At 35.6% G+C, this 25,544-nt stretch overlaps 3 protein-coding genes across 4 annotated transcripts; 1 reads left to right on the top strand and 2 right to left on the bottom strand.

Moving 5' to 3' along the window:
• LOC105176346 (putative 1-phosphatidylinositol-3-phosphate 5-kinase FAB1D) lies at window positions 3,673-14,053 on the top strand. The gene is made up of 13 exons (XM_011099118.2): window positions 3,673-3,883; window positions 5,032-5,280; window positions 5,385-5,418; window positions 5,545-6,252; window positions 6,778-6,922; window positions 7,014-7,355; window positions 7,955-8,785; window positions 9,477-9,811; window positions 10,217-10,343; window positions 10,469-10,624; window positions 11,260-12,750; window positions 12,850-13,116; window positions 13,279-14,053. The coding sequence occupies exons 2-13, from the start codon at window positions 5,055-5,057 to the stop codon at window positions 13,714-13,716; spliced, it is 5,100 nt and encodes a 1,699-aa protein (XP_011097420.1). The 5' UTR covers window positions 3,673-3,883; window positions 5,032-5,054; the 3' UTR covers window positions 13,717-14,053.
• LOC105176336 (probable arabinosyltransferase ARAD1) lies at window positions 15,822-18,864 on the bottom strand. Its single transcript, XM_011099106.2, has 3 exons — window positions 18,024-18,864; window positions 16,803-17,059; window positions 15,822-16,480 (listed from the first exon to the last, which is right to left on the bottom strand). The coding sequence occupies exons 1-3, from the start codon at window positions 18,628-18,630 to the stop codon at window positions 15,929-15,931; spliced, it is 1,416 nt and encodes a 471-aa protein (XP_011097408.1). The 5' UTR covers window positions 18,631-18,864; the 3' UTR covers window positions 15,822-15,928.
• On the bottom strand, window positions 19,058-21,699 carry LOC105176324. Of its 2 annotated transcripts, none has more exons than XM_011099100.2 (2): window positions 21,502-21,699; window positions 19,058-19,764 (listed from the first exon to the last, which is right to left on the bottom strand). In XM_011099100.2, exon 2 carries the CDS (start codon window positions 19,721-19,723, stop codon window positions 19,424-19,426), a length of 300 nt encoding a protein of 99 aa, XP_011097402.1. In that variant the 5' UTR covers window positions 19,724-19,764; window positions 21,502-21,699; the 3' UTR covers window positions 19,058-19,423. The 2 variants fall into 2 exon arrangements, with proteins under 2 accessions (XP_011097402.1, XP_011097394.1); XM_011099092.2 differs by having other exon boundaries at window positions 19,058-19,761; window positions 21,502-21,697.

Genomic DNA, 25,544 nt, shown 5'->3' with positions numbered 1-25,544 from the left:
AGATTACTAATTAAGTTTATTGTTCATGTTCAGATACTCATCCGGGCTAATTATATCGGGTTTTTGTTTTTAAGTTTGATGTAATTATACGAAAATTTTATGTTATTTGAAAATTTATATTTAGTATTCCTCAAGTTTGTGTTCGTCCAACAAATAAATCATTTCGTTAGTCAAAATTAATCGAATATTTTGATAAAAAATTGAATTAAAATCTATATGTACTTCTGATTGATTTATTAATCACTTATTATTGCATAGTTAATAACTGTCCCCATACATTTTTCACACGCTAATGAATGTGATGAGGTATATCTTTAGCTGAAGGATAATTTGCTTATCAATTAAGTTTTAAAAAAAAATCAATTAAATAAAAAATACAATATAATTTTTCAAGGAAATTAATTATTATTGGGCAGTCTAAAATGTGAAAGTGCGGAAGGTGGATGCTACGTCAGCATCTGTCCATCTTGACTCGGCAACAAAAACAAGTACTTGCTTTGAATTTGAACAAAGTTATTAGTCTCCAATTCCGGTTGAGCAAATAAGAATCGCGTTAGTGTGAACCCACAACTCAAACCCTTGAACCCTAAAACACGTTTTTAAATAACCTGGAAATTTCTAAATACCTAAAAGGGATTAAAGAAAAGCATTTTGGGATAGAAGCCGCGTAATCTTTAGGCAAAATTTAATAAAAAAATAAAAAGAAAAAAGAAAAGAATAGTTATATTCTTTCAAGACTATAACTAACTTTAGGCAAATTAGACCACATCGCAATAAATAGAAATTTTTTAAGTTCTTTGAGGCCAATCAATGGATGGGACACTTGTTCCAGGCCCAAAAATGCAGCGTGTCTACTTGTATTCTTGTTCTCGGACCCATTTGAATGGCTCTGAATTACTTACACGATAAATACAATATATTTATTATATAATTCGTGTATAATTTAAATATTATCTTTTTTGTATTATTTGTTTGATTTAATCAGGTTTTATTTGGACTCATATCATAAATTAGGACAATAGTTAGATGAATATTACAGAATATTTCTTTTTAGCCTCTACCGCATTCCCTTTTCTTCTCTCCAGACCCATCCCCGAAATGAAACTCTGCCATTTCCAACAAAGAAACGAGCAAGAAATAAGTAGGTAATAAAGCGTTAAACTAGCATTTGATATATTAATTAAATACATAATATCAATATTTTCGAATCAGAATTTCTAGTTGTGATCTCACTAAAATAATTTTTTTTTCCATACATAAAGTCTAGAAAGTTCCAAGACGATTACCACCACAATTCAGAACAAGTTCAAGAACTTGCATGTATAAAGTTATCCACTACTCCAACTCTCTCATATAAATAGAGACAATCCAACACACAATATTTTGTTTTGTGTATTGTATAGTTTCCCTCCTCTTCTAATGTAAAATTAAGATGTTGGTGCATAAAATGGTGGGGTAAGGTGTATGGAGAATGGACTGATGTGTTATATTATCAGTGTATTTAGACTAGTCACACTTCAACTAAATGCAATAATTACTAGCCATTTCTTGAGTTGATGTCAATGTTCAATTGTGGAACTAGTCCTTTTGATCCAAATGGGACCTTTCCATTTCAAATATTAAATATTTGTTTCTATTCTTGATTTAGATATTAATAATTATGATAAATTATAATGGGCTCTATTTAAATTTATCATAATTATAAATTTTATCTTATTATTTAAAAAATTACAAAAACCTTTTAAAAGTAGTGATTGTCTAACAAATATTCAATCGTGACAGCCCATTATAAAATTAAATTTATTAAATGGCCGTTAATCTCATTAAGATATTTGTAATATTTTGAATAACAAAAAATTATAATAAATTTTAAAAGTGTTGGTCGTGATTTGTCTTAATATTTAAAAATTAAAAATAAAGACACGCTCCAAATATCAACATTTTGTCCAATCATAGCACCATTATCATATCCCTAAAATAGTACTTTTCTTTTGTTTCAAGTAGCCAACTGTACATATATATATATATATATATATGTATGTATGTAAGTCTTTTTAATCACCGCCAAATGAGAGAGATGAGAGAAAAAGATTTTGACGAAAATATCCCGAGATGGGTCCAAAATTCCAAACATATTCCTTTTGATTTTCTATTTTATAATATATGTTCGTTCACCCGAACTAGAATAGAATAATACAATATTATAGGGGTCAATTTATAATTAAGTTTTCGTGCGGCGGATAATGCCTGCGACAAAAGGGCCGCCTGAAAGACGGAGATTTGAACCATGTCATTGGGCCCAATCAAAGCACGCGTCTATAGGGATTAGGGGAGCCAATATTTTTGTTTTCTTTTCAATTGGTACCCCTGGTCTCTTTGAATTTACTGTTTCCTCCTATAAGTTCCTAAAAATTTCATTTAAAGTTAGTTTTTACATTGATGTTGTAGATTTAAATATTTAGGATGAAAGAAGAAAATTATGGGTTAAAAAGTAGCTCGAGACTGCTCGAGTTTTATCAAAACGTGAATTATGGAATAGCTCATCGCAACGCAAAATTTTCAAATTTGGGTTGCAAAACACGAATTTGGCCATTTTTAAGGGGGCCAAATGGCAATTACCCTATGTTTCTATTGTGTTCGTGTGGCACGCCTTTCTTAAATTGATGAAAGGTACAACTCAACATACCAATATAGCATTAATTGCTAATTCAAAACGCGCTATCTGATGACCACAATCAAATTTATAAAGATTAAATATCTACTACTAAAGAAAAAAGAAAAAAAAAAGAAATGGATATTAATGCATCTAACTTTGTTTTTCTAACAGTAAAATAAAATAAAACGTGATTTTAGCAATTAGATTAAGATAATATATGTTTCTTGCAGTAATTTAATAATAATTTGAATTAATAGCTTTTAGTTTTCAATATTAACCCTTATCGTTATTTAAAAAATTAGAACGTATTTTGCTCTTTTTATCTTGATTTTTTACTCTTTCTAAATCTTCTCGTTTCTAATATTTATTTCACTTACTTTGTATCATACAATCTATTAATATCATATCGTTTTTTAATGTATAATTATTATTGAAAGTGCGACGCTAATAATTTGTATCGTTTTTCAACTTTGCCAACACATTTTAGGCTATAAATATATAAAAAATTAAATATTGTAACGACTTAAATAATAAACATCATTTGAAAAAAATTCGAATAATTCAAAAGTAAAAATAATAAAATACTGTAAAATTACAAGTTGGCAAAGAAAGTAAAAATATCAAAAGTTGATAATTCAGAAAATCTCCTGGAATCCATCAAAATCTGTTTCATTTATTACAAGATTTATTTCAAAGTACTCAGACACGACCCCAAGTGTCTAACTGTTGTTTCTAGGATTCATACAAATGAATATATATACGTATATATATACTGTATAAAAATACTTAAATGGTAGACAAAAAGTTTTACCTAAACAAAATTAGACTTTTCATGCAGACAGAAAACATTAACTTTGTGTCGCCTATACGTACATATATATACACATATACATATAATAATACAAGGAGGAGAAGAGAATGAAATTTGAAATTCAATTGTCTGAGCAGTAAACACAAGGCTGTGTGGGTCCCAGTTGGGGACAAAAATTTCTTGCGTGCTTTTCATTTCTTTCTCTCCTCCAAACTTTTCTTGAAATCACACATAAATTCTTTGCTCTTTCGACCCTTTTTTTTTCCTCTGACTTGAGGTGTTGAATGTCCAAGATTTCTGCATATTTGCTTCTTGAAGAAAGAATTATCATCTGGGTTCTCAAAATTGGTTGCGCAAGTAATATTCTTTGGAGGTGCTTTGATCTCATGATTACTTGTTCATTGGATTTGTTAACAGTAAGTTATCCAAAATCATCTTTTTTTGTTTTTTGTGGGTCTTTTTCATATTCTTGAATTATTGCTTGGAGTCGAAGAAGGCAATCAGTTCTGGAGTTGCAAAGTTGTGATCTTGTTTTGATTCTTGGGCTGAATTAATGTTATTTACCATTCTTGAAAAGTAGGATAATAGTATGATATTATGTTGACTTGAAAGTCAACAGATCATCAACCGTCCATAAAATCTTGGCCGCTTCGGCAGTTGATTCTTGTTTTCTGCTGTGCATTTCAAGATATTGACTTGTTCAATTTGAGGTCTGGGATTTCCGGATTCGGGTTTATTGGGTTCATTCTAGAGGATTATTGTACTGTTTTAACTTTTGTTTTGGTGTGTTCACATGATTGTTGCCTTCCTAAGAAATCTCCAGATTCGAACTTTACTCTTCAGGTTCTAATATATTCTTTTGCTTTCTTTTAGGTACAATCAAGTCCAAATAATAGCTAATCGTTTTTCTTTCATATTTAATAGAAAGGCTGATGGTTATACAAATTAAAAGTTTTCAGTTCTGTACAGCTGATGTGATTTGTCTCTTGTTAAAATTCTAAAACTTGATTGTTCAACTAAATGATTAGATTGTTTTGATTTGAGTGTTTGTATGTAATTATTGCAAGGAGTTTCTATTGTCAGTTTCCAATGTATTGTTATTGTACTTCTTTCCTCCTTTCATTTTTCTAAGATTTAAATTTGTTGATCTGTATCAGTTGCGAAGTCGTTTTGCTTGATAGTGGGTGTTGGAGATGGGAGTATTGAGATGTTGTTAGTGTGTTATCAGTCTGAGTATCCGTCTGTTTTTGACTTTTTCTAAAATTTCTGTTCAAATTCTTGGATCATTTCTAATGTTGAGTTTCATTATTTGCTGTGATATTTGGGATCATGATTTTGGGAACAAATGCTTTAAAATGTGTAAGCCTGTCAGGTTAAATCCTGTATAACATGCTTTCAATTTCTAATCAGTATGGTTCTTGTTACTGTTTATCTTCTTCGATCTGGGTTCCTAATGTTCTGTTTAGTTTAAATATTATTTTTTTTTTGCTTTCCAGTTGAACGTTTGTCCCACTTTGTGCTGAAGTAGATTAAAGTTCTGATCTTCTTTAAACTGAATGTGCAGGCTGAAAGGGGTTCGAATGTAATATGTGCCACTTTTGTGGTGCAAAGTTTGCAAAATTAAGTAACTGCTCAAAGCAGGAAAATGAGTCTTTTTCAGAATTAAATTGTGAGCGTTCTGTCCAGTTCTGCAAGTTTTGTGGTAAAAAGAACTGTAAAGACAGTGTAAAGAGGGAGAACTCCACTCACGAAATGCAAACGATCAGTCCCACTGCTTCATTAAGAAGCAGTGACAGTTCTGTATCAAGCTGCAGTAAAGCTCTTCTCTTCTTCTTCTTCCTACTTTTTTTCTTTTCATTCTGTTCTACCTTCCATTGTTTTTCTCTTTTTTCTGTCACTCATATCTTTATTTTTCAGGTGATGTGTCTGTTGATGCGAGCTTTTATGACCGGTATACAATTCCTTCTGTTAATTATTGTTCAAAAAGAATGAGATTTGGGGATAGTTTCATAGGAATTTTTAAATATCTTCCATGGTTGATTTTGTTGTGAGCTTATTTTTGTTTATTCTCTTTCAGGAGACATGTAGAAGATGGCAGCTCGGACAGTAGTCAAGAAGATTCTAGTTCTGCAGTAAAAGGGCGTCCTGATGACTCAAATTTACCAGTTAATTTGAATGGTTTTCATCAAGCTGGTAGTACGGTGAAACATGATACTGGGGAAGCTGGGAATGTTGATAGTTTGGGGCATTGCAGAAATATAGAAACTAGACAAACTGGAGAAGTTCAGGAAGGAATAGATAACAATGCGGAAAGGCTGAATTCATCTGTTGATGATGTATCTGAGTCATCTCCGTTGAATGATGAAGTGGATGCTGAATTTTGGCTTCCTCCAGAACCAGAAGATCAAGAAGATGATCTAGTAGGGAGCATAACAAATTACGATGACGACGACGATGAATGTGGTGATGGTGTGGCCTGGACGAAACCTAGTTCTTTCAGCAGCTTCGGAGAAGAAGGCAGTGGAAGTTACAAGTTCAAAGAGGAAAAGCTTAAAGCAATGAACGATGTTAAGAATGGGAAGTTTAGGGCCCTTGTAAGTCAACTTCTGAAATCCGTTGGTGTTGATTCTTCTGGAAATTGTGGTGAGAATTGGGTTGATATAGTGACTTCTTTATCATGGGATGCTGCGGCTTTTGTGAAGCCTGATGCATACGAGGGTAAGGCCATGGATCCCGATGGATATGTGAAGGTTAAATGTGTTGCAACTGGTTTGCGTACACAAAGGTAATAATAATGTTTTACTGCCTTATTTGTTTTACAAGTGTTTGCATAAATTGGATCATGCATGGAAATTGGGTTTTTGTTTAACGTGTTGATGAGGAGACACCGAAAAACCAGTCTTAGTTTTCCTGTCTTACTAAATAGATTGGTGATTTTTGGTTAAGTAATATTGTCCACGTATTAAAAAAGCTCCTCTTGACTGGTACCTGGGCTTCTTTGGTGTTACACTAGAGTTGTTTGTTTTTGAGATGGGTATTTAACTTTTCTCAATTTGCATATTGTTGCACCCGACATGTGCAAATGTTTTACCGTGTAACTTCTCTATTGGGTTGGTAAAAAATTTATTGCTTTTCCATTTTTATAATCCCTGAGTTCTTGTCAATAGGGCTCCATTGTGGATTTTATCAGGCTCAAATGTCTACTAAGTGTTATGTTTTCATTGATGGTGATTGCTTATCCAGTTTCATGTTATTCATCTGTTTGGTGAATCTGTATTTTGAAACTTTCAATCCTATTTCGCTTCTGTAGTCAATTGATCAAAGGGCTAGTCTTCAAAAAGCATGCTGCTCACAAACACATGCCGACAAAGTACAAAAACCCTAGACTGCTGCTGATTCAAGGCTCACTTGATCTTTCTTCTGGTGGCTTTTCATTATCTGAATCAATGCAGCAGGTGAAATGAAAATCTCCTGTTTTCACTTGAACATGTGAAAATATCTGTATCAACAGTCATTTATCTTTTCTGATTGTATTTTCATTAACAGGAAAAGGACAATCTAAAATCTATTGTTGAGATGATAGACATGTACCAGCCGAATGTTATTTTAGTTGAGAAATCAGTTTCTAGGAGCATACAAGAGTCAATTCTTGCAAAAGGAATAACATTAGTTTTCGATATGAAGCTCCATCGTCTGGAGAGAGTTGCTCGTTGTATTGGCACACCCATCTTGGCCTCAGATGTTGCAATAGGTCAAAAACTTAGGCAGTGTGATTCCTTTCGTATCGAGAAGTTTGTAGAAGAACATGCTGTTTCCACAGAGGGCGGAAAAAAACAGAGTAAAACACTTATGTTCCTTGAGGGCGCTCCTACTCGCCTTGGATGTACAGTAAGTATTTTTTCACCTAGTGTATTATGTTTTAAGAAAACATGCTTTCTGGTTTATGATTATTGTTGAGATCCATGAGACTGAGCTCTATTAATAGTATTATATAGTAAGGTGTAGCTGTATTGTAATACCTCTTTCTCTCTCTCTCTCTCTCTTTTCTGGGTTTAAAATGTTTTTCCAATCTGCATTTTTCGGTTTAGGCATGGTTTTCTGGAAACATGGACTAGTACACATAAAAGCACATGTAAATGTGTAAGCATTTCAGTTTTAGTTCTAAAGAAAAAATGATAATTATCGAATAATGAATGTCATGTCTGATTCCCTTCTGATTATTTGTGGTTAAAAGTTGTCGTGACTTTGACTCATTTGATTATTGTGAGTTTTCCACATCATCATTCTTTAGTCATTCTTCTTGTTTCCCAATTAATTTCTTCAATACTAATCACCTCAACTGTTATTCTACGTCTTCCTTTTTGGTGAATGCAAAGATAGTTTAGCTCAAGTCTGTTTTGACAGTGGCCTGTTTATTTATGTGATTATTAACTTGATGAATAATTGCTTTAGTTAATGAATTCATATTATAAAATTGCATTACACAGATTCTGCTGATGGGAGCTAACAGCGATGAATTGAAAAGAATCAAATGCGTCGTGCGCTGTGCAGTTGTCATGGCATATCATTTGATGCTTGAGACTTCTTTCCTTCTGGATCAGACTGCAATGTTCTCCACGATTTCTCCCAGTGAGGTGGTGGACTTAGCACTTACCGATGACCAGCAAACTTTGGTTGGAACTGAAGAGGCAATTGTTTCTGGCCCGAAGCAATGTGGTGCAGAAACAGACTCGTCATGTACTCTTGATATTCCCATTTCTAATGGGTTCCATAAATTTGAGTCACAAAACCTAATTGTACCGGAAGAAGGCAATTCTTCATTGTCGTTTGAGGCATGCAATCCAGCGACATTTCCTGGATTATCTATTTCAACATCTATTCAAAAAGTTATGAATGATAGTTTTCCTCTTTTCGGCGCATCTTCTCAGAGTATGCCCACTCCACTTGGTTTCAGTGGAAAAAATCAGGCTGGTCAGGCTGAAAGCAATATTCAGATTTCATGTGTCCCAGAGCCGGTAGATGACAGTGGTGACAAGCCAAAGATTGGATATGAGGAAGAGAAGTTACCCAACAGTGAGCAGCCCAATCTGCCAGAATATTCAGAAATGAGGAACCATAGTGATGGTGCTGATGACCAATTGCAGAGGAAGGATGAGATCAATTCAGTGTTGGATTCTGAGAGTATTTTGGTTTTGATGTCCAGCCGCAATGCTTCACGAGGGACTATCTGTGACCACAATCATTTTTCTCATATTAAGTTCTACCGGAGTTTTGATGTTCCTCTTGGAAAGTTTTTGCAGGATAATTTACTCAATCAGGTTTTTGGAACTCCTATCTTACTATTGTTGAATTACAGTTTCTCTTTATGAAACTTTGTTTCACCCTTTCTAAGCTTACATTGTGAAACCTAATCACGCTGGATGGATTGAATGGAGAGCAGAATTGAATCCTTACAAAGCATTACCTTTGTTGACACTCAGATTGAAATTTCAAGGAAGAAACTTTGAAGTGCATTCTGAAGGGTGAAAAGTTTTTACCAAAATCTAAAAATATGGTTCATGGATTTTGTAGTGTTTCTATATCGTTTTGTCTTTAGCTCGTATGAATTGGTATTATTAGATGCCTATCTGTTTACCTAGTTAACAAACAATAATGCAATTCAATACAAACTTGAGGAACTTTTTGTGCAAGGTTTTGTTCTGTCATTTACCTAAGGAGCTCTGCTTTACGGACGTGCTCAATACAATTTGTTTTTCATCCTTCAGCTCATTAAAGTTGTTTTATTCAGTTCGCATGGTTCAAGCAGAATGTACATCTTTGTGAAACTACATAGTGAAGTTGTCCTTCACCCTCTTCTGGATCTTGGTTCTTAAAATTTTTTTAGTTTTTTGTTAAATTACTGACGCATCCTGAAAGACACACATGTTTTTGTATGTTGTGTTAATTTGACCATCGGTAAATTCATTTAGCCTCATACCGCACACCTCATAGAAATCTTCCTCTCTGCAGAGACTACAATGCAAGACTTGCAGCGAACCCCCAGAGGCACACTTCTTCTACTATGCACATCACAATAAGCAACTTACAATCCAAGTTAGACGTCTACCTGCAAGCAAAAGTCTGCCAGGGGAAACTGAAGGGAAGCTTTGGATGTGGAGTCGTTGTGGTCGGTGTAAACTCTATGATGGAAGCTCAAAGTCTACGAAAAGGATATTGATTTCCTCTGCTGCACGTGGTTTTTCATTTGGAAAATTTTTGGAGCTCAGTTTTTCAAACCACTCTTCATTCAGTAGTCCATCCAGCTGTGGTCATTCTTTCCATAAGGATTTCCTATACTTCTTTGGGTATGCCGTGCTTATATTTTCTTTGTTATTTGGAGGTGATTTGGTTATTTTAGGTATTTGATTTGGTGATAGAGTGCAATTGTTTTGCTTTAGAAAGAGATGCAACTTAGAGAAATGCTTCCAGATGGTAAAATCTCTGGGTGGTTTGTTGTAGCTAGTTTCTTCATTTTTGGGAAAAAGAAGTTGGTTGCTTAATGTTTAATATTGCTATTACCTGCCCTCTTTGGTGTGGAATCGCCTCCATCCCCTTCCCCATACCAGATTGTGACTTTTCTTAATAATCTACTGAAACTGGGCTATGTCTCGACACTTCATTGGTCAATTCCTTTTTCTGTTAGTTTTTCACTCCCTTTTTTTATTGTATTTTTCTAAACTACATTCTTGGCATCATTGGCTACCATGCAGATTAGGTCCCATGGTTGCGATGTTCAAGTACTCTCCCGTCATTACTTATTCAGTGTCTCTGCCACCTCAGAAGATGGAGTTCAACTCTTCAGTGAGAGGGGAGCTTCTTAAGAAAGATTCTGAGAATGTATGCCCCTTTATAATTATATTGATGTTTCATCCTACCTTGGGATTGTACCATTTGGCTAATTACAGAAGTAACCATCCTCGCGTACTAATTTGGCTGATATCTTTGTTTTTTGTCTGATTAAGGTGTACTTGAAAGGGATTTCAATGTTTCTCGAGATTGAAAATGTTTTGAAGGATCTAGGAAATCGATATATCGGGGTAACGCTCAACATTCAGGGTTCAAGCAAGGAATTCTCGGATATTATGGATATGTTGAAGCAGGAAAAGTCTCAATTTGAGGTTAGATAGGTTATACTAAATATCTCTGTAACCTTGTTTTATTTTGATTATTATTAAAATTACTTCTTCATTCTTGTTTTGTGACTAGATACAAAGGTGTAACAAGTTGGTTTTTCACCCTTAGCTTGTTTGCTATGCGGTCACGATATGCTCAAAATTGACATCGAGAATGAAAATTGTCCGATTGTTTCTTTTTTCTTATGATATTATGATGTGTGGAATAACTGACATGCATCTAATAACATTGGAAATAAACAGCTCAATTCCTCTCATTCTTGCGGATTCACTTATGAATCAAAATTTTGTTTCTAAATCCCAAATTTGCTGGAAGCTGATTAGCTCCACTAAATAGTTTATTGATTTCATTGTCTGGTGAACTTTGTTGCTTTGTCTTAAATGGAAGAAAACCAATTTTTGTTAGTGGATATGTTGGTTGTTTATGTTATGTTCTCTGGAGAAAAGCCAGCATTCATGGAATAGTATAAAGCTTGTTTAAAACATGGTTTTCAGCTTCATATATACATATATAGATATTTCTGGACGTATTGGACTCTATCTGTTCTCTTTTATATTGTACTGAAATGAATATTGGTTAGTACATTTTCATCATTCCTTGACATGCAACCAAATATTAGGTTGAGATGCAAAATGCTGTTAAGAATGGAAGTGAAGATGATGCTGTATGTAAACTCCTAAGCTTGAATAGAGTGCGTCTGGATCTTCTGCTGGAATCATGTATATGGGATCATAGATTACGTGCATTGCTCTCATCAGACCTTAAGGTGATAAATTCTGATTCAGTTGACTTGCATGCACAAGAACAACATTTACTGAAAGAGAATGGAACTGCTGGACAACCACTCGTTGATGGCGATATAGCTGTTGAAAAATGTGACAGTGCTCTAGAAACTTCTGGGCCTGAAAATAAGCTGGATCCTTGTGCAGATAGCGACTTTCCATTTAAAGAAATTCCTATTTACGGACATGTAGAAGGATCTAGGCAAGATAATTCGGAGGATGCACCAACCATCAAAGATGATGTTGTGAAGCCAACTAATGGTATATTGAATGAAAATGGATCAGCATTTCATGATTTCATGGTTAAACCTACTTCAGAAGATCATTTCGATGCTGTTAAAGGAAACTTTCAACAGGAAAATTTAGATTCAATTATGGAACATCAAAGAGATAAGACAATATCAGTAGATACTGATGTCGATGGGGCTATTTCTGATTCAAACCATTCTCTAAGATGCAAGCACCACATCCCCGTGTTTTCTGACCTAGAAAATGATAAAGTTTGGATCTGGGCTCCCTTCACAGACATCCGACGTGAATACATGGAGGACCTCCAGAGAGGATGTTTGCCAAAATTTGAATCTTGTGGTAGCTATTCTGCAGAATCTACGGCTCAAAAATTGATTTCTGATGAGGGCTCAAGACTGCACATTCCTATTGGTCTTAGGGACTACATTGTGTCCGACTACGAAGATGAATTCTCAAGCATAATAGCTTGTGCTCTGACATTATTAAAGGATGCAGCAATGTTAAGCGAAGATCTAGCAGAGTACACCCACAGAGAAAGAGGTCTAGATGCAAAGTCAACTGAGAGTTCTGAGAGTCTACCACGAGTATTTTCTTTGACTGAGCCTCATTGGTCTTCATTTGGTTCTTTTCATTCTGATAGCATCCTTTCTGCACCCACCAATTCTTTGGAAGATTTACATTCATCAAGTTTTGATGGTCTAGATTTGTTGGAGTCATTGGTTTCCTATGGTGCTAGCCACCCAGAAGTCTCTATGGGCTCAGGCAAATATCCAGGAACACGTAAATACTCTGTTGTGTGTGTATATGCGAACGAGTTCCGTCAGTTGCGAGATCGATGTTGTCCTTCGGAAGTCGATTATATTGCTTCCTTGAGCCGTTGTAGAAATTGGGATGCCAAAGGTGGAAAGAGTAAATCCTTTTTTGCTAAAACACTGGATGACAGATTTATCATTAAGGAAATTAAGAGGACCGAATTTGATTCATTCATGAAGTTTGCCACTAACTACTTTGAATACATGAATCAATGCTATGACCTGGGAAACCAGACCTGTCTTGCTAAAATTCTAGGCATCTATCAGGTTAGTCTCTCACTGTCCATGTTTCCAGCTCTTGCTGAGGTGTGCTTGAATAAGTAGGCCTTCTTGTCTTTTGCCTAATTTTAAACAATTTACACTTAGGTTGTTATAAGAGCAAGAAGGAATGGGAAAGAGGCTAGGCATGATCTCCTGGTGATGGAGAATCTTTCATTTGGTCATCACATAGCCCGGCAATATGATCTCAAAGGGGCTCTACATGCTCGATTTAATACAGCTGGCAATGGTTCAGGAGACGTTCTTTTGGATCAAAACTTCGTTAACGATATGAATGCTTCACCTCTTTATGTAAGCCGGAAGTCGAAGCGGAATCTGCAGAGAGCTGTGTATAATGATACCAATTTCCTCAACGTAAGTTGCTCTGAAACTTCATAAAATATATTCATGGAGTTTAATTTGGTACCATGTATTGGCTAGTGGCTAAAAATCCTTTCTCGTACATGCTTTGTTTTTTGTCCAATCAACTCCCTATGCTGGAGTTCCTAACAGCTGCATGTTTATAATTCTTTTCAGTCAATCAATGTGATGGACTATTCTCTACTTGTGGGAGTGGACACCCAACGTCGTGAACTGGTGTGTGGTATCATAGACTACCTCAGGCAGTATACCTGGGACAAGCAACTCGAGAATTGGGTCAAATCTTCCCTCGTTGTTCCCAAGAACCAGTTGCCAACTATCATCTCTCCCAAAGAATACAAAAAGAGATTTAGGAAGTTCATAGATACCCACTTTTTGAGTGTTCCAGATCATTGGTGTTCCCAAAGATCTTCCAACCCTTGCAAACTCTGCGGCCCTGTCGACGGATCTGCTTTGTTGCAAACAAAGACAGTGAAGAAAGGCAATCCTGATGATGATTCTTCTCGTGCAACGTCTCCAGTGCAAGGGAAAGACAGAGCTGGTGGTTCTTCAAAATCTCCCCATCATGGTGAAGAAAATGGCTTCTTTGCCTGAGATTCAGTTACCATCATGATTTTGAAATCATCTTCTATTATTTTATTTCATATATTGTATATACTTCATAGCCTCCATATATCCCCTCTCTTCCTGCTATCATTTTTTGTTCAGCAAAGTTCTGAGGGTATTTTGCTATTTATAGATTAGCATATTTAGGTTGCACATACATATTCGTTGTATATCGTCCTGAGTAATTGTAAAAACGGCAGCGGAGCTGACGAGACTTGTATCGATATTTGCCATGAAAGAAGATGTAATTTACATTTCCTACACAGGTCAAATATTGGATACCATTTATCTTGTGATTGCTGCTTAAAATGCAGTAAGTTCTGTATGTTGCAGGATGGAACTGACGCAGATATCATTCTTGTTTATGCAAAAATCGGATGAGTCTTTAACTCCGTATAATAATTGGATTTGACAAATTCAATATACTATGTAGAACAACATAGGATTTGTAAGAGTTTCTGTCTTGACACATACCTGATTCCTGTTGTTGCCGTTGTCTTTGGAAAATCGTAAGAGTTGTCAGGCCTGTTTGTCGTGCATCACCTAGCGATCCAGAAGGGTTGGAGCTGGAGATTTGTGAAGACAGTGTGTCTTTGTGCGAGAGAATGGCTTACTTGTAAAGATAGTAATATGTATCATCAAGTTGAAGCTGTCTGTATGGTCAAAAAATAAGGCTGAACGTGCTTGGTGGCACGGGTTTCATGCTTCTTGAAGATGATAGGTATTACTACTACAAAAGTGGCACTTACCTGTTTTATTTTTCTGTAGACCAGATAAGTTTTTGAAAGACGTACGATAAAGAAGAGTCAAAGTAGACAAAAAAATCTAAGGCCAAAGCAGCTCAAAGATACCTTTCCTACAGGAAACTGAAGGAAAAAACTAAAATGAAGGGAGAGGAATGACTTCACCCCTATCATCTCAACAATTGTTTAAGCAATTCGCGTAATCGTTGACCTCTTGCCAATTGATCCTGAGTAGCTTTATCAAGATCTGAAGCAAGTTGTGCAAAGGCTTCTAACTCTGCAAATTGCGCCAATTCCAATTTTAATTTACCAGCTATTTGTTTCATGGCTTTAATTTGATCTGCAGACCCTACTCTGGAAACGGAGATACCCACATTAATAGCAGGTCTAATTCCAGTATTGAATAAATCCGCAGGAATCAAATTCCATTCTCATAACTCCATCCTGCATTCCCCTTGTTGAGAGACATCATTCCACATGTGACTGAAAGCGCAGATGAGGAGAACGATTGCTATGTAGCGAATGATCAAGATGATGACAATAAGTACTATGAAACATATGATCAAGATGATAACATAGATAACTCCAAATACATGTACATTGTCAATGCAATCTTGAGCAGCACTGCTCGTCTCAACATTCTCTTACCCACCGCCTCCATCCTTGTATTTACCATTTCGCCCCCGTGCTAACAAGTGATGGCAAATGCACCACCTTGGAACGGTGGCTGATGGGCTTATTCATGGCTTTGTTGGCTGCTTGCTGTGTATTCCTCTCCTTCACTGACAGTTCCGCAGAGGAAGTGGTAGGTTGTACTATGGGGTGGCAACTGTCCACGGGATACGGACTTTTGGTGGAGGCCGTGCCAGACCACTTGTGCCATCAGATTACACGCTGAGATGGTGTGATCTATTTCATGCATCACTTTCCTTGATTGCTTTTCTTACCTTTGTCTTGCTGCACAATGGTGTTCTGAGCTGTTATCATCTGGTTTTGCCAAGAAAATTCATCAACACGGTCCCACTCGTGGTTGGTTTCACGATAAGTGTGCTCTGTGTTGTTTCCTTCCACAAGAACAGGATTGGTTACCCTTTCTTGCTGCAGAATGATGCTCTCTACATTTAGAAATTGAGATGCATGTTTCTGAATAATAAGCTCTCACTTCCAGAAGTAGGTAACTTTCTCCTGTTATCAAATATCTCATGTATTTGTGGGATGCTAGAGATTTTACATATGCAGTATATATAATAATTCTTGTTTCACATGTGTTATAGTTCCACATTAGCAATCTGTAAGGGCATAATCATCCACTCTTGCAACCTAGTGAAGTGATATCCATAACAAATGCAATTAACATGAACCATGCATTTAGATTTTCTTGCAGAGGAATAAACTCACATTGATAGAGAGAATGCAAATAAAGAAATTTAATGAATGGTATCATACAACTATGACGTTCAAGTACAATGACAACGAAGTGGAACTGAAACTCCTGGTGGTTTTCTCCTCTCTCGAGTAATAGCTTCTCTGATCATTGGCAGTTTTTGATGAACTTTTTTCCAAATATGGTTCACAGCACCATCTGGTGGTATTGGACCAATGCCCCCCGGATGATCATTGTCATACTGAAAAATCGGTTGAACCCTAGCCATATTTTTACGATACCTATCCTTCTGTTCACTGGAATAACTTCGAAGATGATTCACAAGCCAATTTGGCTTCAAAGCATCACTAACTGCAACAAAAACAGAAAACTCTGAATAATCCAACATTCCTTCAAATGGGAGCTCTATGTTGTCGCTAACAATCACGGGTATACAGAGGCTCTGGATGGCATCAAAAAGTCTGCATGAGGTGGGCGTATCCCCTGCTGGGTGTAAACAGAACTCTGACTTCCTCATTCCCCTTATGGACTGCTCCTTCCCAGTTGCATTGGGAAAGCCTTCTTCCATAACAACTCCAGGCACATTGATCAACAAATCCCATAGTTTTTCTCGAACAATCCCACCCTACATGTAAAGGAGAAAAGTTGATAGCATGAAATTACCCAGGGGGATCCTAATAAAAATGAATCAATGACATAATTTGACCATCCACCAGATAAGAAATTTGCAGATGTAACAGTGAAAGATAATAGCACAAGGGGGGAAAAAAAGAGAAAAGCTGAAACAGACAGATCTCCAGCAGGTATAATCAAATAAAGTAGCCTATCACATAGAAAGACTGAAAAGGAAAGGAAAGGAAAAAAAAAAACAATTCAACACAGAAGTCTGTATATGATTTCATGACAAAATACATGTCCAGCTACACTTGAAAAACTAGAATACTAACCCGGTGCCGATGCTTTGCTCCTTTGAAGTAAAGAAGAGTGTCTCGCTTCTGGTTTTCGGATAGGTGAAGCCTAGGAAGCAAATAGGTGTACGGCACAATGACATCTTTCAATAGCGAAACTTGGGTGTGATGTATCATCAAGTCAGATGAGCTATCATTGGATGTTTTGGAATCAAGCCTGTACCAGCCACCAAAATCCACCACAAGGAGGACTGCAGGAGCTATCTCATCTTTGATATGCCACATTGCAACAGGGTCTGCCAAAGAATGCTTCAAGTTTTAACATAACCTGACAATCCAGAGACTAAAATATAAGCAATTAACACATACAATACACTTATCCCATGTTTTATAGGATAATTATTGAATATTCGAGTATCAAGATCTGCATAACTCGACAAGATTCAAGGAAACTGACAACCACAACAATGAGTTATTTTGTGATTCCATGAGCGAGTCATGATTTTGCTAGATAAATAATGTGTGCAACAACTGCATATCCCAGATGAAGAACAGCAAGAAAGATCAGATATAGAAATAGACCTGAACAAAAAGTACCAAGTATTAGAGAAGGGCCGGGAATTGATGTTTGATGAGGTGTTTTTGCTGTCTCCTCTAATATAGAATCATGAACTCATAATCTAGCAACTACCATTTGGCGCTTCGCACGACACAGTTCTTTCAAACAATATATGACATCACCATGTTTGTTAATTAATTTATTCTTTTTACTACTTCCTCTTTCTCCACAACTAACACACTTCCACATTTTCAGAAGATTTGTCCTTAAAAGTAGAACTTCGACAAAAGTTCCACATTGAATATTCAGAGACTCATTTATCACCCAAGTGCTAGGATAATACTATCCATGAGCAGCAGAACAGCAGGTTCTTGTTTAAACAAGCATCAAAGCTAGCATTCGTGCAAAATAATCCCCACTAAATAGATTAAGAAGCCATGCCAGTCAAACACCCAAGCAATTCCAAAATCAAGTTTTTTTTCTTCCATTTCTAACTGTGTACGAGTTGTGGGTGCATACAAGAGAGTGCACGCATGTAACCTATGCTCATTATCACAATGTACATATATGGTCATAGATATTCCAACATTTTACATCATTAACCACATCTAAACACAAACCTCATTAGACGTAAAGCACTAAACATTTCTTTCTTTAACTAAACGATATCAGAAAACACACAAATACACATTAGCAATTACCCGTGAGAACAAAAACATGATCTCTGCCACCAGACTTCTGCCAAGCTGCCGAATTTTTAACCAAATCAATCACCATTTTCTGCCTCATATAGTCCTCGTTCTCCTCAACCCTCTTCCTGAAAACACCTTTATTAACCACCAGCTGCAGTTCAGCACTCAATGTCGCGAAAAAAGGCACAAAAATCACATCAGCATCCTTGTAATCCAAAACCCTTTTCGCAAAAGACTCTCCTTTTAACTCCTCAGGGGTCGACAAATCCCCCAAGATCCAGTACTCGGCACTGTACTGTTTAATTATGGGGTTTTCAGGATACGGAAGAGATTTCTTGGGAAGTTTGGGCAAAAGGGTCTTCCTTATTTCATTGTCTACTTCACTTCCGACCCGTGTATCGGAGGTTAAGGCCCAGTATTTGTCCAAGAGGCCATAGTTGAGGGATCTGGGGAGAGGTGAAATGTAGACTTTGATGAAATCTTGTGATGTGGTAAGGGCATTTTTGGCATTAGGTGGAGGTGGTGGGGCGGTGGAGGAATGAAGGAGGAAGAAGACAAGGGAGAGGAGAGAGAGGAGAGTGAGCGTGAGGAAGAGGGGAGGGGTTTTGGGTGCCATTGATTGAATCCTCTGCTTAGAGACTTGGGTTCGTGTTTAAGGTGTTTTATTATGAGTTGGCTTCAGATCCAGCTCTAAATATTTAACATATATACATATATATGTGTGTGTGTGTGTGTGAGAGAGAGAGAGAGAGAGAGACAGAGCACAACAAAAATGATCTGATCTTATTTGAATTGAGATCATTGTTGAAGATGTTTCGGACTCAATATTTGCTTGAAAGGCAGCATCAAGAATGATTGACAAAATACGAATCTATTGAAACCGATTCAAAGCTGTCTGACCCAAAGCTGAATGGCCTTTGTCAATTGGTAAAATCGGAAGTAAATAGTGCAATGAATTTGAAACTTGTGGAAAGATCAAATGGGACATTCATTACCAGATATAGAAGACATCAATTTTGTGAGTGCATCAACGTGCATGAATCTATTAAACCAACGAGCTTTATGTACTGATACTTTGAATACAGAAGGAACGCTCACTCTAGCTGACCATGTTCGTGCATTAAACCATAGATCAAGAAACCAAATGCCACGAGTACTACGAGTTCAGGATTACAACAGCAAAAAGAACTCCAAAAGCTATAAACAGATGATTCGGGTTCTTGAATTTTCTTGGCAATGTTACAAAATGCTTGAATACTCGCTACATGTGAATATTAACTTAGACGAAAACAGGATTACAGAGAACTACGGATAATGTCGAGCTCCATTCTGGAGAGCTCTGCATTTTGAGCCTCAGAAACCACCCATATAGTCTTCGTTTTGAACTCTTTGTACTTTCAGTTTATGGGCTAACGCTCCAGGAGTACTTCATCGAAATTCCAGTCTCTCACAATGTCCCTTCTAACAGCACGGCTTCTGACAAGCCGTGGGGCACCGGTGACCCCAGCAGTTGGGATGTTAGGTTGCGGCATTACTTTAGACGATGTGATGCCAGGATTAGGTCTGGAATGTGGAAGTGAAGTCTTTCTGGTCAAGCAATTGGCAATTGCTGAACATCTTCCTTCATTGTCTGAACTTGATACAGAGTAACTGCGGAAGGAATGTGATGGACTTTCTACGCCATGGCATACGAGACATGCCAGACTCATATTGTCCTCAGAGCCCTATATCGAACTGTAGTTGTCCTCTGCTAATAACAAAATGATATAATAAGCAAAAATAAGTGAATGGAGAATATCTAGAAACCCTTTTAAGTAAGATACAAGCAGATAGTTTCTTTCATTGTGGGATTGAAGGAAGGATGAAATTAAGGACTTGACAAAGTAGTCTGAGCCCTGTTCTGGTGCCCCAAACCGGAGAAGACAAGGGAATAAATAAGCAAGTTAGGAATCAGCCATTATTTTCTAATATATACTCCACAAGCAAAAGAAGCATTATTCGATTTTAAACCAACAATTTTTTCCCATAGAATTCACCGGGAGGGAGAGAGAGAGTGAGAGACCTGTTCATTCATCAGAGCATGCTTTTCAGACAAAACCGAAGATTATGAATGCATATATACACATCCATTGTCACAGAAGACATGAAAATGGGAATGCAACAAAAAATAAGTATTTTTCCTCTTAGTTCTAACCATTGTCTCGCCACAGACATTTGCAGATACAATACGGTAGCTTTGATGGAGAAAGCCCCTTCTTCAAAATTGGGTGATTAGAAAACATTTTTGGAAAAAAAAAGTACAGCTATTCTCATGCTTCACAAAATGTTGCACATGCCTTGCTGTAAATCATAGAAGAGGAAGTTCCGAAAATTTAGTTCACGTGAGGGGAAGATGGCACACTCTCTTGAAGAAGTCAAAAGACATAATTCAGATAAACAGAAATATTCAAAAATAGATCAACAAGAATATAGAAAGAAACGAAGAGTTTTGCAAATCATTTTAGAAACAAAATATTGAGAAGCCCATGGAGAAAAAAAGAGGTTATAATCAACTTCAGGAAGGGAATAAGCTTTCTCCACTAGTTTCAAACAAATGGGTACACCTTTAATCGTCAAACTAAAGTAACCTCAATTGATTGCTTGTGATTTTGAAACATCGCTTTTGTGCTTGCAGATGTGGATTCTCCCATAAGAGAAGGGCTATAAGAGTGGTGATACACAAGAACACGTAATCCAGTCTTTACTGAAGAATATAAGGGGGAAACCAGTAAACTTCACACATATCATATCCTCATACTTTTCACATTTTCAGCAGCCTCTTAAGTTAGATCCACTGTCTGTTCTTAATTGATTAGAGCGCTATATATGACGTTGAATACATTTAACAAGTGTTCGAAATATAGTCCACTTTCAGGCACAAGTAGTCGAAAAATCACTTCAACAACAAGCCCAAGGACAATGCAATACCCATTTCATCAGTATATATGGATCACCAATGGGGCAAAGTTGACCAATTTATCGGTATCAATGAACTGGTAATAGTAATAAAAGAATGCATTAAGTTCAGCCAAACACAAAACCTACAAATCAAAGCATCACAAGAAATCATAAAGCATTCATCTTGAATCACTTCAGCAGAAAATCAATACTGCCAATGCAAAATTTCCTCATCCAAAACCTCTCCTGGCAAAAGAACCTTAATGAAGACAACTACACAACTTGTCTCAACATGGGTCTCCACACAAACACAACAACAAACAAAAAACTAGGAAAATTCACCAAATGCCTCCGGCCACAAACCATCAAGATTGAAGGAAAACCAACCCCAATTAACAAAATAATCAAGAATACACAATAAAAAAAGCCAACACGAAATGCAGCTGAACAATTGAATCAAGAAAATGACAACATTAGAAACAATTAAGCTCAGAAACCAATCGGCAACAACAACATATAAATAAACAATGAAGGGATCTGATGGACAAACCTCAAACTACCGAATAACTGTAATTCAGTCCGGAGTTATAGTGTGATGAGTGGTGTTAGGGTTAATGATTCCTGGAAGCGTTGAATCTTGAAAAAAGAAGCATCTTTGGTTCAACTGTGTCTGTATATATATCGTTTGCACGTCAGAGAGAGAGAGAGAGAGAGAGAGTAATAACCGACGCACTCCCACTACACCTTCGCATCATTGTTTTTATTATAGTTGGGCTGATTGTTCATTGTTTCTTCCTCCTCTTTTATTTTTTTTTTTTTAATTTCCCTCTTTTTTCACCCCATCATAGTCTATAAATATGATAAGTTCCTTCCAATAATGTCATATCATCATTACAACAAGTACCATTAATTACAATGTATTGTGTTTTTATGTGAATGAATTTTTTAAAAAATCAATTTTTTTATACTTACTTTCAAGAATTAATTTCACATAATGTATATCTAATTTCAACTGCAAATGACAATCGTAAAAAAAGTGACTTTTATGGAATTATTTAGAGAGAGAGAGAGAGAGAGAGAGTATAATAACCGACGCACTCCCACTACACCTTCGCATCATTGTTTTTATTATAGTTGGGCTGATTGTTCATTGTTTCTTCCTCCTCTTTTATTTTTTTTTTTTTAATTTCCCTCTTTTTTCACCCCATCATAGTCTATAAATATGATAAGTTCCTTCCAATAATGTCATATCATCATTACAACAAGTACCATTAATTACAATGTATTGTGTTTTTATGTGAATGAATTTTTTAAAAAATCAATTTTTTTATACTTACTTTCAAGAATTAATTTCACATAATGTATATCTAATTTCAACTGCAAATGACAATCGTAAAAAAAGTGACTTTTATGGAATTATTTTTGTTGATTTTAATTTATCGATGGTCAGTTTACATAAAATATTTTTATCTTTTAGACAATTATACATACACCAACTAAAAATGTCAATATTATTCACACAAGCTATTCTAATTTTTTAACTGTCATAAATTATTTATGTAATTATGTAAAAGATATGGGTAATTTGTGTAAACAGATAATAAATGAGGTAAAAATGTAATCATTCTTTACTACGCATATATTGATTCTTGATTGTTTTATATAAAAATTAAAAGTTACTGTTAGGGTAATAGCTTTCACGAGCTCTACTTTTAGATATTACATAATGTTCAAATCAGATACACTATACCGTCCCGGACATATGGAAGCCTAGAACAATACCTAGTCAGTCTGCAAAGAACACGGGAAAATGACATGTGTTGAGGTAGTGGAGATAGTGGGGCCCATTCAAATCCTATAAATACCCCACACCTCGGAGAGAGAAGCTAATTTCACTTCGATTATCTTAACCGTAAAATCCAGATCACATAATTTTCTTTCGACCCAAAATTAACTTAAACATCGGAGGGTCATCGTTTGGGACGAACCCGACTAGCTTAACCGTCTTATCTTATTCTCAGGTCTTATATCAAATTCGAGGAATAGACGTGGATAAAATCGTGATCGTTGAACAAGGTCGCACGAAAGCGAGCCGGATCAAAGAGTAGAATAGCTCGTCTAAAAGGAAGATTGATGTACTAAGGTAGCAGCCAAATAATTTATATATGGACATAAAGGGCATTTGGGCTTGTGCATAAAGAAACAGCCCAACACAAAGTCTGTGATGGGCTTCTCAATGTTTGGACTGGGAGCCCAAACACACTATAGATGCAGTATCTCTTTCTTTCTCCTTTTTTTTGTTTTTTTTTTTAAATCAATATTATTAAATTTATTATAAAAAAGTAATATTTTTTTGATAAATTACAACACCCTCATATGAAATTTATCATATTACAAATAATCTCGTGTTGTTCAAAAATAATACAAATATCCCCTTAATATTAATTATCATATAACAAATACCCCATCTTGACCCAGTCCATTATATGGAATATTTGTCATACGACCGTTGATTTTAGAAGGAATATTTATAATTTTTCAAATAACAAAAGGGTATTTATAATTTAAAAAATTTATCCTTCTCTTTCGAGTAAAATTACAACGGGCTCTCCTGAAATTTGTCCTAATTACAAATACCTCATCATTATTTGAAAAATTATAAAATACCTCCTGAAATTACAAATATTTTAACAAATACATTCCTATAATTTTAAGAGAATTTTGTAATTTTTCAAATAAAGATAGCAAACCTCAAAAACACTGATCGTAGTTTATTTTTTTCTTTTTACTATTATGTGTACTAGGAACAATAATTGTGTGTTGGAGATGGAGAAGAAGTGTGGGCAATTTTGTGTGTGTACAAAAACGTGTAAGCGTCCCCCACAGCTAAAAGCTGCGTTCTTTCCTTCAACTTCAAATCAAACACTCACAGCATTGCAATAAATGTCAATCACCTACCCTTTATTTGATACACTGCTCATCTTCTCACAAATCCAATCAAATATAAATCTTGTCCATCTTTTTACACGACATGTGTTGCAGCCTAAGATTCCAACTACATTCTCAATACTCAAATCAACAAATAAAAATCAATACATAATAAAAATGAAGCAGTGATAAACATACGTGAAAAAGATAGTAAATTGATGGTTAAAAGATAATATCAACTATTTGAAAGGCATCATAAATCGTCATCGGTAAGTGAAAATCAACGTTATTTTTTGTATCAGTATAAATAAGGGTTTAATGTAATTTACCTTTTTGTGATATTACAAATAAGCAAATTACTCCCCTATAAAAAAAATGATAGAAATTTACATCCTGTATTCTTTCATGCTTACATATATTAAAAAGAATTCCATCATTCATGGTAGGATGTGCATAAATGCGACCGATCCAAAAGGGACATCTCCCAACTCCAAAGGCCACTTGTACAACGTGAGAAGCCTTGAGTACAACCCCTTCCACTTTGTCAGAATGACTTTGACTTCGCCTTCACTGCTCAAAATTTATTACACCTCTGCAAAGTAATTAAAGATCGAAACTACTCCGTATCCATTGGGCTGTGTCCTTTTTTTTTTTTAATAATTGTATATATGTGATGTGTACGAAATTACCTTAATGAGGGGTAAATTGGTAGAAGCAGATGAAGATCCGATTGGCGGATAAAAGTAGAATCGTCCGATCAAGGACGTGGATGCCGCAGATTGTGACATGTGGCCCAAATAATGGTGTACATTTGGGCTCTATAAATATTCTCATACACGGCATTTGGGATAACTGGCGTTTTATCATTTTCAACCTATTCTTATCCACTTGTATATTTCTATCTCGATCAAACTAAATTGAGCGCTTGAGGGTCGTTGTTGGGGACGAACCCGACAAGTCTCACGTTCTTATTTTATCCTCAGGACCCAAACAAATATTGGGAGAGTACATGGCCATCATCGAGATCATCCTTCGATATCGCTTATTTCGAGTAAGATCAATATCCGACATATTTTATTTTATATAGATTCAATAATATTTGAATAGAAATATAAACTTTATGATTCTTAAAATTACATGTATATTAGAAACTTTATTTTCACTATAGGGCCTCAAACACCAAATCAATAATATATAAAATAAAATAAAATATGAATAAACCATCATGTTATAATAAAACCCAAAAATACTTTCTTTTCTTTTTCTTTTTTTTTTTTTGAATAAATGCATATTTTATCAAGTTGATTGCGAATGTCAAATCTGGAGAACAACTTTCATCGAAACCAGTACTTAGTTTTGGATAAAAGTTTGTCGATTTTTTTTTTTTAAATGGATTTCATTTTGTGGCAATGAAATACATAATTTCATCAAATATCAAAAGGAATATTCATAATTATGCCACACCTCAGAGAAGATCGTTGTATTTTACCCATATATCTAACGAACTGATTTTAAAATACAATATTATGATATATTTCTCAAATGAACGTACGATGTCTAACGCGTACCAAAAGTTGGAGAACGATATTTAAAAAAAAAAATTATTTTGCTACTTTAGGAGAGAAATAGAATTACGGGGTGATATTCATTTTAAATATTATAATA

The sequence above is a fragment of the Sesamum indicum genome, linkage group LG2 (genome assembly GCF_000512975.1).
Source record: "Sesamum indicum cultivar Zhongzhi No. 13 linkage group LG2, S_indicum_v1.0, whole genome shotgun sequence".
In the NCBI taxonomy this organism is placed as follows: domain Eukaryota; kingdom Viridiplantae; phylum Streptophyta; class Magnoliopsida; order Lamiales; family Pedaliaceae; genus Sesamum; species Sesamum indicum.
This window is presented reverse-complemented; position numbering and strand designations above follow the sequence as displayed.